General features: G+C 46.3%; 1 protein-coding gene across 2 annotated transcripts in view; it reads left to right on the forward strand.

Annotated features, from left to right (window-relative positions):
* The window catches only part of LOC309842854 (uncharacterized protein), a 137570-nt gene that overhangs the window by 9685 nt on the left and 113710 nt on the right, over nucleotides 1-14175 (forward strand). The window contains exons 3-4 of one of the 2 annotated variants that reach the window (XM_082687737.1): nucleotides 12890-13022; nucleotides 13748-13972. In XM_082687737.1, the coding sequence (XP_082543863.1) occupies nucleotides 12906-13022; nucleotides 13748-13972 (342 nt within the window). In that variant the 5' untranslated portion in view covers nucleotides 12890-12905. The remainder of the gene's footprint in view (nucleotides 1-12889; nucleotides 13023-13747; nucleotides 13973-14175) is intronic. The other variant, XM_082687736.1, reaches the window with a different exon arrangement.

Here is a 14175-nt window from a genome sequence, read left to right on the forward strand (position 1 = left end):
CCTACCTTCTCCCAATGTCCTCCATGTTTTCTTTATGCTCCACAAGTGAGTGAAACCATATGATAATTGACTCTCACTGCTTGACTTCTTTCACTCAGCATAATGTCCTCCAGTCCCATCCATGTTGATGCAAAAGCTGGGTACTCATGTTTCCCGATGGCTGCGTAATATTCCATTTTCATCATGATTGAGGCCTTAGCTCTTTCTCTGAAACTCAGGCTGAAGTGGTAGCCCCCTGTCTGAAATATTGTCGTGTGTCCTAGAGGGGAGAGAGAGGTAACATCACTAGATAGCTCTAAAGTTTTGCACACTTCCACTCATATCTGATTGGCTAGAGTGAGTCCCATGACTTGACAAGGAAGAGTGGCAAATATTTCCATGAACATCTCAACTCTCTGTCAGTTTCTTTATCTACAACAATGGAAATAGGTAAAATAGATTATGGTATATTTAAACCATGGAATATCATGCAGCTAATAAAAAAGTGAGAGAAATGCTTTTAAAAAGTTGAGTTGACCTGGGTCCCTGGGTGCCTTAGTTGCTCAGGTGTCTGCTTCAGGCTCCGGTCATGATCTCAGGGTTCTCCCTGCCGAGTAGAGAGTCTACTTCTCCTGTTCCCTCTGTGCTCTCTCTCTGTCTCACTCTTGCTCTCTCTTTTTTTCTCTAACAAATAAATAAGTAAAATCTTAAAAAAAAAAAAAAGAAAAGAAAAAGGATGAGTTGACCTAAAGAAAAACCTATGATACTACATTACATGAAGAAAGCAAGCCAAGAGTAATGTGTAAAGCATTGCCACATTTGGCCATACATTAAAAAACAAAAACAAAAACAAAAAACCCTACACCTGAGATATTTGTTTGCATGAGAATATAAGGAGAAGAGCTAACATTTAATGAGTGTCTACATCATAGGCTCATCACTTTGCTAAGTTTTTTACATGCATTTGCTCATTTAATCCTTGGAAAGTCCAAAGAAAGGAATAGAAAGTTCCCTATGAAATGATGGCCATCAGCTACTTTCATTGGGGATGGGATAAAGAGATTGCACTTATATTTAAAAGTGTATGATTTCTGTACATTTTTCCTGGTCACAATAGGTGGATTAATTGGCTTTTGTCATGAAACAAATGACCACAAAATCCGAGTGCTATCTAAGGTTAAGTATATTTTTTTCCTGCCTATGGGTCTGCAGGTTAGTTGAGGGGGCTTACACTTCCTAAGGTCCGGGTGGGTGGTCTCTTCTCCCTACTGCACAGGGCTCCCTGGCGGTTTTTGGAGTAGTGATGCCGGCTTCTCCTGGAACTGCTGATCCGAGTACCATACCACGTGTGTTTGTGTGCACCCCGAAGAGTTAGGGTGGGGGACCCAATGCAGGGCCGCTTGACGTGTCTCATTCTGGAACGCATCCTAGAGAGGCAGGTCCTACCAGGGATCTGTTCTTCTCATGGCAGAGGTTGGGGCAAATGGAAACATGGGAAGCTTTTTCAGACCGAGGCTTGAAACCAGTATACTCTCCTTTTGCCCACTTTCTGTTAGCTGAAGCAAGCCACTTGGCTAAGTCCAATATTAGTGAACCTGGGAGGTCATGGAGGATATGGAAGGAGATAGTGAATGTGTGCTGTATAGTCATCTGTGACAATCCACATTCATTGCTTTGTTAGTTACAAAAACAATAAAGTGAGGAAAAGAGAATACTTAGCCAGGATGGTTTAAATTGTGTTCAATATATTACAAAGTTGCATTAAGCATTTCTTAAGAATACAAACTCCATATTTACAATTATAATGAGCTTAGTGATGGTCACATGGATGTTTAATTAACCAGGGTACTCATTGCCTAGAAGGGCAGGTAGGCGTTTATACCAGCTTGGCTTATACGGCCTGTGGTGTGATGTTCTAAGCATAATTCAGGAACTTTAATGGCCCTCTGTATGCATCTCTGCTAATTGTGTGGCCATCTGCAGTGCAAGGAGCTTAAATCATGAAATCATAGATTCTTAGAGCAGGAAGGGCTCTGGTGCCCATGGTAGGCAGGTGCCTTCTAACTTACATGGACAGCTGCTTTTGCCAATTATAGTTATTCTTGATTGGGTGTGTCTCACATTGCTGGAAAGTGGTTATGGAAATCAAAATTCCTTCATTTAGCCAGTGGGGACGGTGAACCTCCCAGCTGTCACTTACCTGAGTGACACATTAAATTAGTGGCTAAGATGGGATTGAAACCCAGGTGTCTAGAGGGGGCCAGGGCCTTTTACTTTTCTCTCTGTGTAACACAAACATCAAATGTGTGGATCATTTGGGAATATTCACTAGGCCCTGAAACTTCCATTACTCTCTTTAAAATATATATTGTCTTCTTTCTCTGTTGCTTCCTCTGTCTTGTGAGAACCCAAGCATTTCTTAGACCAACGACCTGAATCCTGCAAAGAAAACACCAGTTGGCACAGACACTGAAATAAAGAGTGCCACATTAAATTCCTGAAGACACTGGCCAGGGAATCATGCCTATTTTAATTTCCTTTCTAGTCAAGCTAATTTAGACAATATCTGCTGATCTAGCTCATGGGAATCAACCGCATAAAGAAAATATTTTATTAAGGGCTTTGTAAGGGCTAAGAGGTGTATCCTCAATTTTCAGAGATTTACCCACCGCTTTTTCCATTTTGTTATGTCCACTTACAGATCTAAAATTAATTTTCTTGATATTTTTCTTTAAAGAGATTTACTTTCTTAAAACCTAAGGATATTTTTGTAGGAGAAGATGTCTTACAACTTTAAGCGGATAACAAATATTACTTGCCAGAAACATTTAGACCACCGTAAAAATAAATGCATGGTCATTAAAATAGATAGATTTGTCCTTGTGCCACTGAAAGTATTCTCCTACTCTACAGAAGGTAGGTGTTCTCCACTGATATAGTAGAAAAGCATGGGCTTTGGAATCAGGAAGACGTGGGTTCAAATCTCAATGCATTTCCTTTCCAGTATAATGATTTTGGGTAATTTCCTTAAATTAGACAGTTTCTTGTCTATAAAATGAAATGACAGCAGCTATCTCATAGTATGTGTGTGCGTGCATGTGTGTGTGTGTGTGTGTGTTCATGTTAAAAAAGCATCAAATGTCATTCCTGACTCATAGTCGGAGTTCAAAAAAGTTTAGCTACCTTCTTTCCCTCATCCCCCCGCCCAATGGCATTTATGGACCCTGTTGTTGGATAAAGGAATGATCTGTGGGCAGAATTAAGTGTTCCTTGAATAATTTGCTGATCAGTGGCTTACCATATATCTAGAAAATGTGCTAAATATTGTGGGTACGGTGAAAACTGGGTAAATGGACTTGAAGACTTGGATTCCAGTAGTATTTCATCACCTTTGGATAAGTCACTAAACGTCTCTGAGCCTCAGTTCCCTCGTCTGAAGGTGATAATTGCCATTTCCCCAGATTTCTTGGAACTTGGGTAAGGAATGGCATAGTAGCAGGTGGAAAAGCCATTGATGCACTGCCACAGGCATTTCTGCTATAATGTGACATGGAAGTCCCTGCAAAGCTTGGTGTTCTGCAGAGTTGCACATTAAAAAGTAACAGAAATGAGATTGAGGCAGACCACTGAAAACCTGTGCAATATCGTAACCGTAATGCTAAGATAAAACTCTAAGCATCCTAATAGAAATAATAGAACTAGAAAGACCCGTTAAATACACACACACACACACACACACACATACACACACACACACTAGCAAATATAGGACTTGACCTTAAAACTGGTGACGCTTACTTGATGGAAGGCACAAGGGAGAAATGAGACTGCTGAGTTATGGGGTGGAGGGCAGGTGCTTGAAGACTTGTGGGGGGGCACACCAAGCAATAAGCTCTTTTACGAAAGGCAGTGTAGGCAGACAGCCCAGTGGGAGGATGGGGGGTGAACGGGCACTATGCCCAGTCCCCCAGTTCTTTTTTTTTTTTTTAAAGATTTTATTTATTCACTTGACAGACAGAGATCACAAGTATGCAGAGAGGCAGGCGGAGAGAGAGAGAGGAGGAAGCAGGCTCCCCGCTGAGCAGAGAGCCCAATGCGGGACTCGATCCCGGGACCCCGAGATCATGACCTGAGCCGAAGGCTGCGGCTTAACCCACTGAGCCACCCAGGTGCCCCCAGTCCCCCAGTTCTGTATGACTCTGAGGTGATTGCATTTCCCTGAGTAGGACAGTTTCTGTTCCGCTGCTGTTCCTCAGTGGAACAAAATGGTAACATCCGGAGAAAAATCAGTGTGAAAGAACGAGGCTCTCATTCCTCTTGTGATCCATCTTAGCGTGTCTTCAAGTCACACGTGTCACAATATTGTGTAGTAGAGCCGGGCAGCCACATAGGCTGATGTGGAAAGTGAGGGGTTCAGTTCACAACCATGAGCTTGCCCTTGTCTTGGGCTTCATGAGCTGAGCAAGCAGAGACTCCCAGGGGCAGAAGACACTCAGTGCCTTCCCTCTTTTCCCCGTTTGGCTGGGCCACAACCCCTCCTCTCCTTGGTTCCAGGGTTCCTCTTCCTCACTAGTCTGTGTCTTCTAGGGATAGAGGGCTCTGTCATAGTTACTGGTGTGCTCTGAGGGCCTCCACAGGGGCCTGGAGGAGAATGCTTGCATTACAGCTGAACCCCCTTTGCTAGCAGGGAAGGGCCCTGGGCTCTCCTGAGAGCATCGGAAGCAATGGACCACCTTGAGATGAGGATGCAGCACTCTGCCAGGACAGGGACACTGTCTCATTCAGCTCTATCTCCAGCATCTCTGTCGCTCCCAAGTGAGGCAGGGATTCCTCAGTGGGCCCCAGCCCTACTTTACTGACAGGAGAGCATGAAGGGGCTAGTGGCATGTCTTCCTCCTCAGTCCTCCTTCTTCCTTCCCTTCCTCACCCCGCCCTCCCTTAATTTCATTCTTCTGACAAATACTGATTGAGGACCTATCCCATATCACACATTATACACGGTCCTGGGAATGAAGTGACGGGCAAGAAAAGACATGGAATCTGCCCTCATGGTGCTTCTATGTCACCTAGAGGTCAAGCCCTTAACCTCTGGAGCCAGATCGTCTGACTCTGATATCCGGTTCTGTCCTTGACGCACAATATGCATTGGGTCAAATTCCCGTCTCTGAATCTATCTCCTCATCTATAAAATAAGGATCACAAGGGAATCTGTTTCAGAGGGATGTTATGGATAGTAAATGATTTGATGACTACTGAACCCAGTAAGTGTCCTGTAAATGTCAACTGTAATCACTAGTATTATAGTGGCTATATAGAGTTAATAAATAAATTAATATGAAATCATAATAAGCGGCATGTGTTAGGAGTGAAAAAAAGCCAGGTGGGAATTGCCTGTGATCTGGAACTTTGTTTTCCTGGTGGTGTACCTAGCAGGATATTGGACGTTACCTGATGGGGAGTCGGGAGACAGTTGAGCTACTGACCTAGAAGATTTCCAAACACTTCTGGCTTTAAGGAAGTAAAATGGAAGATCTTCTTCTTCTTCTTCTTTTTTTTTAAACATTTTATTTATTTATCAGAGAGAGAGAGGGAGAGAGCGAGCACAGGCAGACAGAATGGCAGGCAGAGGCAGAGGCAGAGGCAGAGGGAGAAGCAGGCTCCCTGCTGAGCAAGGAGCCCGATGTGGGACTCGATCCCAGGACGCTGGGATCATGACCTGAGCCGAAGGCAGCTGCTTAACCAACTGAGCCACCCAGGCGTCCCCAAAAATGGAAGATCTTCTTAAAGGGGATGATCCAAAAGGGCCTTTCTACAGAGGGGCTAAAATATAAAGGATATAAATGTCAACCCTGGGAGAGGAGAGTGGTTTGGGAAGGGCGTTCTGGGAAAAGGAAAAGGCAGGGAAGAGCCATCACCAGTGATCAGCAAACTGAGGACTTTTTCTATGGGTTCTGCACTAGGTCAATTCTGTTAAAAGATCATCTCTTCTCCATGGGTCAGTTAAAGAGTCTACTGTGGTGGGGGGGAATCTCTGTTGTGGCTTTTAAGCACTGGACATGGGACATTGGAGAGTGGGGAGATGGGGCAGAGAGAGAGGGAGGGAAAGAGAACCCCAGTCAGATTCCCTGCTGAGTGGGGACCCCCTGCCACTGAGTGGGGAACCCCCCCCCCCCACCCAGCATGGGCGGGGCTCGATTCCAGGTCCCTGAGATCACGATCTGAGCCAAAAACCAAAGAGTCCGTTGCATAAATGACTAAGCCACCCAGGTGCCCCTGGTATTATCCATATCTTGAAGATTCTGGAACTCCGTGTCTTTTCAGGCTCTTCCTATGGCTCCGTCTACACTGCCATGTCTGTTGGATAGTTGCTGTATTTCCCAGACTACCCTTGAGCAAAATAAAGAAAGGAAATACAATGATCATGCACTTCCACATTCCAAATTCACGCCCAGGGCTCACCTCAGCAGCACATATACTTAAATTGGAACACACTACAGAGGAGATCACCTTGGCCCTTGAACAAGGATGACGTGCAAATTTGTGAAGCATTCCATATAATAAGCAAACAAACAAACAACTTCACTCCCAATCCCTAAGTTTCAAACAGTATGTGTTACTAGCCACATACAGCTTGGGTAACCTGGGTCATGTCATCTCATTTGCCTGTTCATTCACGAATCCTCGTTCAGCAAATACCGATTGGGCAAGAAGTATGTGCTAGCATGACAGGTTAGATGGGTCACTTGGGGCCTCGGCTTCTCCACCAATTGCATGAAGGCCTGGGCCAGATCACTGACTCTCCACTGCAGTGTTGACTCCCAACCTCCATTTTATTAAACAAATTAGAGTGGATTCACGGTTATCCCTTTAATAGCTTCAGCTTACACCCTGGGATACTGAAAAGCTGTCTCTAGTGGGAGAGAAAACAGTGGAGTGACAGCTAGCAGCTGGAAATGTTTATTATTATTAGCCCATAAATTGTTTTCTCTGCCTAGGCTGTTAAGGCTATGTGAGTCTTACCTGTCCAAGACACCATGGGAAGGGTTGAGAACTGCTGGACTTGGTGTTCTCTGAGGCCCTTCCTGGTTTTGACATTCTCTGAGTCCTATGATTATTTCTGTTTTTCCTTTGCTCTTTCATTTTTTAAAAAAAGATTTTATTTATTTATTCGACAGAAAGAGATAACAAGTAGGCAGAGAGACAGGCAGAAAGAGAGGGGGTGGGGGAAGCGGGCTCCCTGTTGAGCAGAGAGCCCGATGCGGGGCTCGATCCCAGGACCCTGGGGTCATGACCTGAGCTGAAGGCAGAGGCTTTAACCCACTGAGCCATCCAGGCGCCCCAACTTTGCTCTTTCATTTAACAGCAATTCACATGCGTGTTTCCAAGAATCCATGTGGCTCTCAGGGATTATGCTTCAGTTTTGCTTGTAGTTTCACTATAGATTCCTCCCTCTTGATTTATTCTGTTTACAGACCTTTTCAGAACCTTCATTTCAATGGATCCTGAGTGTATGTGTGTCCCCACACTCAAAGTCTTTATCTCTGGTAGCAGTAGGCACTTAGTAACTGTTGGACAAATTAGCGAATTCTTTTTCTTTTTTAAAAGATTTTATTTATTTAGTTGACAGAGAGAGATCACAAGTAGGCAGAGAGGCAGACAAAGAAGGGGGGAAGCAGGCTCCCCGCTGAGCAGGAGCCTGGTTGCGGGTCTCAATCCCAGGACCCTGAGATCATGACCTGAGCCAAAGGCAGAGTCACCCAGGCATCCCAAATTAGCGAATTCTTAATGATTATCAAGAACCTTACCATATGCTTACTTATACATAACCACCTTTGGATTTTTTAACTTCTTTTTTAAGGGTATTAATTCTGAAGATGGAATGGCTAGATACAAAGATAGAAGCAGGTTTTGTGCTTTTATTACCAACCGCCAGATTGCCATGGTGCTTTTGTTTTACGTAAGTGGTGGTATTGCTGATAATGCTAGTGGTAATTATTTATAACATTATCTTAAATGTTCAAATCAAGGGGTACTTTCTCTCCCTTTTTATTCTAGGTATCAATATGCTTTGCATTCCAAACTCCAATAGTTTCCCTAAAGCCAGTCAGATCAGTGCTGCCTGCTCTGACTTTGGCCAGAGAAATATGGGGCTGCTCCAGCACTAGGTACGAGCAATGTTTATGGCCACCCTTTGCCACTTCAGTACCAGCCCAGTTTGGAGATTTCCATGGTGATGATGGTGATGGTAGAAGTAACTCTAAGAATCATGTGAAAATATTATTAGTCGCATATTATAGATGAGGAGATGAAGACTCAGAGAGGGGACACAGCTTGCCTTCAGACACATGGTTAGGAACTAGCAAAGACAGGATTTACTTCTGGTTCCATCTGACTCCAAGCCTGTCTCTTTCCTCTAAACCGTACTACACCACTCCCCAAGTGGACGCTCAAGGTCAGGAGCCCCATGGGACCAGCAGGTCTGTCAAGTTCTGCAGGACCGAGCTGTTTATCGTTGCAGAGGACACTCATCACTGTGCTAATTACATTAATTGCTGCCCACTCTGGGGCTAGGTGGGTGGCTTAACACTACCTAGCAACATGGTAATGATGCCTGGGCCTGCCTTTCTGTGTGAAAACATCTGCCTGCCTCCCCCCATCCGCCTCATTTAAACTTCTTCCCATGGTGGCCAGAGATAGTAATTGTAGGTTCTATGGGTTGGAAGTTAGTGACTCTCCACCTTGTAGGGGAAAGGTCAAGACTCTGAACTTTGCCCTCTATCAACGTCAGCTGTGTGCTTGACACTTGATCTAAGGGATCTTTATAATTCTCGTGATGGCTCAGAAGTAGGTATTATATTATTGCTGCTTTGTTTATAGGGGAAACCACTCACCTCTTTGGGATCACATAGGCAGGAAGGGCTGGAAACCAGCTTAGAACTCAGGACCGTTGGAGGACAAAGTGAGTTTCCACTCATTTTCCCTAAACCACAGCACCCCTTGACAGGAGTCTTTTGCCTCCTGATGCTCCAAATTGAATTACCAGAGTAGTTGAGTCTGCATTTCCGGAGAAGAAGCAGGACACTGGGAATTGGTGTTTTCAGGAGTCCTCTACTGCCAAGGGATGAATATTTGACATTTCAACCTTTCTGCTACCACCCCTTCCCTGAGCTTCTCAAGGAAATGGTAACAGAGCGTTCCAGTTGACTTTTTAAGAAGTAATCTGAAGACTACATCCATGTACTTCCTGGGAATGGACAAGATGGCTTTGGCAGCTCATCATAATTGGGCAAATGACTTAACTTCCCCAGAGACCCAGATAACAGAGGTTAATTTAGGAAGTAATTGACTTTGGAATGTTGTGTATGCATGCACTGTATGGGTGTGTCCATATCCGTATATGTACGTATACATGTCAATAAATGTGTGTGCGCATGCGCCCATGTGCACACCTATGTACGTTCTTCAAGAAGTCTTGCAGTACTGGTCTGCTTAGATAACTTGATGCTTTTCTTGCCTACTGCCTATCTGTAAATGAAGTTTAAAAATATATTTTACTAAAGTTCAAAACAATGGTGTTATGTAATAACACAGAGCTGTGGGTAAGATATGAGGAGGTAGAGCAGTCCTGAATCTTGGCTCTGCCACCTACCAGCTGTTGTGACTTGGGCAAATCACTGAACCTCTCTGGGCATCCATTTTCTCATTCTTAAAAATAGAGACAGTAACAGTTCTGACCTCATGAGGCTGTTGTAAGTCAGGGACATTTTTAAGGTCACAGACTATGTTGATAATCTTCTCTGCACCCAGCCAGATTCAGGTTTGGAAAGAATAGGCTTTGGACTTAGACAATCTCTCGACTCTGATTCCAGCACTCCCATATTGACTGTGTGACATTGGAGAAATTACTTAACTTCTCTGGGCTTCAGATTCCTCCCATGAATAGAGGCTCCAGCCTCAGACCATTACTGGAACTTTTTAAGCACATTCTACCTTTGGGTCTTTCATACTTGCAGTTCCCTCCGCCTCCAAGGATCCGCAGACTTCACTCTCCCCTCCTCAGGCCTCTGCCCACCTGTCACTTTATCAGGAAGGCACTCCTTAATGACCTTCATGACATGGCACCCCCAGTCTCTCCCAATCCCCCATTCGACTGTCCTTCTCACTTCTCAGTGAAATAGTATGTATTTATGTATTTACTTTTATTTTCTCTCTCCTCCTGCCCCCAGTAGAATGTTAAGCTTTATAGGAATAGATTTCGTTTTGATCCTCCCCTTTTTTCTTTCTTTTTTTTTTTTTAATTGAATGATAGCTGACATACAATGTTATATTAGTGTCAGGCACAGAACCTAGCAAATCCACAGGTACCCATATCATGACATGTTCACCAGGATACGTGTTGTTGCTGTCACCGTACAATGTTATTACCGTTCGATCTCTTTCTGCTGTGTCCCCAGAGCCCGACATATAGTCGGCACTCCATAAATAGTTCCTGTGTGCCTGGAAGTGTGTGGCCTCTCTCCAAAATGCCCAGGAAGAGCCCGCTTCAATGCTCCAAGTGACTCCAGGCCTGGATGGCTCCCTGACCAGCATGTATGTTACCCAAACCAAGGCAACGAGCAGCGAGGAGGAGCGTCAGGGACCCACTCCCTTCACGCTTGCGCCCCTGGGACCAGTGTTGTTGCGTGTGTGGCGGTGATGTGCCCCCGCTCATACTCGTCCTTCCTGCCGTGGTCTCAGGGCTGTCTGGAATTCCCATGGCAGCTTTACAGTATGATTAATTCCGCTCATACAGATGCATACCGATCATAGATAAGGATCACTCAAGGTTTACATCTGACACCACCACAACACATGGAAAGTTAGAAGCAGGATACCTAATTATTCCCAACCTGGGAAAGCAAAAACACAAAGTTGGCTAGCTGAACCCCTTTCCTCCACTGGCCTTTCCCTCCCCTTCCTTCTCCCTGTCCTGATTCTGTTCCTGTCACAAAGTGTGGTAGCTTAGTGAGGTGAGGGACAGCCCTGGGAACCCAGGGCTGGAGACCCAACACCCGCAGTGGGAGCTCTGTGAGACCTCAAGTGGGTTGCCCCACCCCCCGAGCCTCAGTTCCCTCTTCTTGAAGATGGGCCTGGAGAAGATACTCAAGAATACGTCTTGGGGGGCGCCTGGGTGGCTTAGTTGGTTGGGCAAGTACCTTCGGCTCAGGTCATGGTCCTGGAGTCCTGGGATTGAGTCCCGCATTGGGCTCCCTGCTCGACAGAGGGTCTGCTTCTCCCTCTGACCTCTCCCCTCTTATGCTCTCTTTCATTCTCTCTCTCTCTCTCTCAAATAAATAAGTAATTTAAAAAAAAAAAAAAAAGAATACATCTTGAGCGGAAGACGACCGAATGTGACACGTAGAGCATAGAGTGGCTACCTCACAGGCAGCATGCTAGTGCCTTCCATGCTGACTGACTTACCTGACTGTGGGGTTGGGATAACCTTGCATTGGCTTCAGTCAACTTTTAGAATAGGTAACCCAGCTGCAAATCCAGACAAGGCCTTCGGGACTCAGTACCTCATAAGGCTTTCACGGAGGCCCGACTGTTTGCCTGGCGAGGTTTCTGAAGAGCCTGGGGAAGGGGGGACTGGGACATCACAGCCATGAGAGACACAGTTGCTGCTAATACGGGTTTCCTAGGGCCGCTGGAACAAATGCCACAAGCTTGGTGGCTTCAAACAATAGAAATTTATGTTCACACAGGTCTAGAGGCCCAGAACCCTATGCTCCCATGGAAGGCTCCAAGGGAGAAGCCATTCTTTGCCACCCCCAGCTTATGGTAGCATTGCTCCGACCCCTGCCTCCCCCTTCACATGGCTGACTTAGGGCCCACTCTAACCCCAAAATGATCTCATCCTGAGATCCATAGTGATGTCTGCAAAGACCCTATTTCCAAATAGGGTCACATTTCTAAGTACAGAGGGTTAGATATATCTTTTTGGAGGACATAATTCAACCTAACCCACTACAGCATCCCCACTCCCCACCTACCCTTGCCCCAGAATTTCGGATTCGGCAAAGGGACGGAGTGTACAGCTCAAAAAGCAGGGTTTCCAGTCAAGAGGGAGGCAAGCACTACTGGAAGGTGGGCAGGGAGTTGATTCATTCGTCCTTTGATCCGGAAACACTTGCTGGGCCTCTGCTGAGCTTGCTGCGGGGAATTAGGGAGTACAGGCCCTGCCTTCAAGGAGTTCACAGACGGGTAGCGGGCAGACAGAGAAACAGGCGTTTCCAGCTCAGAACGGCAGGGCTGTGCAGGGGGTGGGCCCTGGTGCTGGGAGGCTGAGCAGGTCTAGGTCCCAACTGTGCAGGAGGGGCGGTCAGAGAAGACTCCTGGAGGCAGGACCGCCTGCTGAAGGAGGGAAGAGCACTGGGAAGAGAGGAAGGAGAGCCTGGCCTCTGTGGGTTCTGCACAGAGTGGGGGTGGTGGGCTGGAGAGGCAGGCAAGGGGTCCAATTGTATAGGGGGCTTTTACAAATAAAAAGTAGAAAAAGCCTTTGGTGAAAAGTGATGTCCCAATGGATTTTAAGATCGTATTTGTCATGTCGTGTCTTTTTAAAAGAACCAGTTCACATACACAGGGAAGTGCATGAATCCCGAGTGTAAGTTGGTGAAGCAGTGAGTAGCTTCACGTGCACCCCACCGAGGTTGCTTGGGTGTATGGATGGTCAGTGGTGGGGGCTGGATAGAGGCGAGTCTGAGATGGACCCAGGACTCAGAATTCCTTTTTGGTCCTGTGGAAACATGACCCCAATTACATACAGCAAGAGCCTGGGATCTAGAGAAGGCAGACTCAGGTTTGAGCCCCATAGCTGGTATTTCCTTGCTGTGTGATCTCGAGCAAATGACTTTGCTTCTTTTATTCTCAGTCTTACCATCCACAGAATGGGCCAAGAGGATCTGCCTCCCCAAGACGTTGTGAAGGTTGAAATGAGACAAAGCTGGGGAAAGCATTATGCAAAACAGTTGCCAATAGGATTCTCAAGTTCTAACCGGTCTCAGGTCTGGACTGCTTCACTTCACCTTCTTCCTTTTCCACCTGACAGTTTTTCCAGTAAAAAAAGAGGAGAGGAGGGAGAGAATTTCCATTTTTTGCAGTGATTTTTTTTTGTTTGTGTGTTTGGTTCCTATTCCCAGATAATCTGCGGAGGATCCGGATCCAGGTCCATACCCAAAGGGTCACTCTCATGCCCTTCCTTGTCCCTGCCCTCCCACTCCCTGCCGGTCGTCCCACCCAACCAGGCCCCGGTGAGGCAGAGGAAGGAGGGAGAGAGTTGGGGAAGAGGTTTGAGGCTGAAGATGAATTTGATTCTTTCGCAGTTTTCTCGGAGGACCCGCCATCCCCAGGCTGCACTGGGCAATGGGGAGTGTCGGTGGTGGGTGGAGAGAGCCGTAGGCGGGAAACACGGCATTCCCACTCAGATGGTGGGCTGGCTCATTTACTGAGGCAAAACAAAAAGAGGTCCAGAGCAGAGCAAAGCCAGCTAGGGTCTAAGTCTTCCCACTCAGAGGCAAAAGCCCCAAAGGAGTTGAGTAACAGAGGAGGCCACTTTATTGGGTAAAACACTATAAAGAAGGTGAGCTCAGCAGGGGACTCCCGTCCCCTGTCAGATTCTTGGTGGTTCTGCAATAACTCTCTTGAAGTGTTCTAGAGCATTCTTTGACAGACATTGTCTCCTAGGATCCTCACAACAAGACCCATCACTAAGTATCGTAATACTTTTCAGACTGACCCTTCCACTGACTTGCCCTGGATCACACTGTCAAAAGGAAGGAAACAGCTCTGGGCCCACCCGGATCCAGCTGCGAAGTTCCGGCTCTCTCCACGCAGCCCTGCCGTCTGGCTGAAGGTCCGTGGACAGGAGCCACACGTATTATCGGGCTGCCTCACATTGCGTGCATTTTTCGTATGTGTACGCACATGTCAGCCAGCGCGTTGCTGTGCCTGCTGGGTGAGTCGTAATGATTGCATTTTGAGTAGCTAAGTGCGTTTTTGCTGGCAAGGCCCCATGCAAGGAGAACAGGAAGGGAAGCATACAAGCCCTCTGTGTGGGAAGCCAGTCACATGGGTGAGGGCTGGTCCTTGAACAAATGACTGGGAAATGGCTCTGTTTAGTCCTGGTGGAACTTTACTTCACTGGGGGCCCTTGGGTTT

This window comes from Mustela nivalis (assembly GCF_964662115.1).
Source record: "Mustela nivalis genome assembly, chromosome: 10".
NCBI lineage: Eukaryota > Metazoa > Chordata > Mammalia > Carnivora > Mustelidae > Mustela > Mustela nivalis.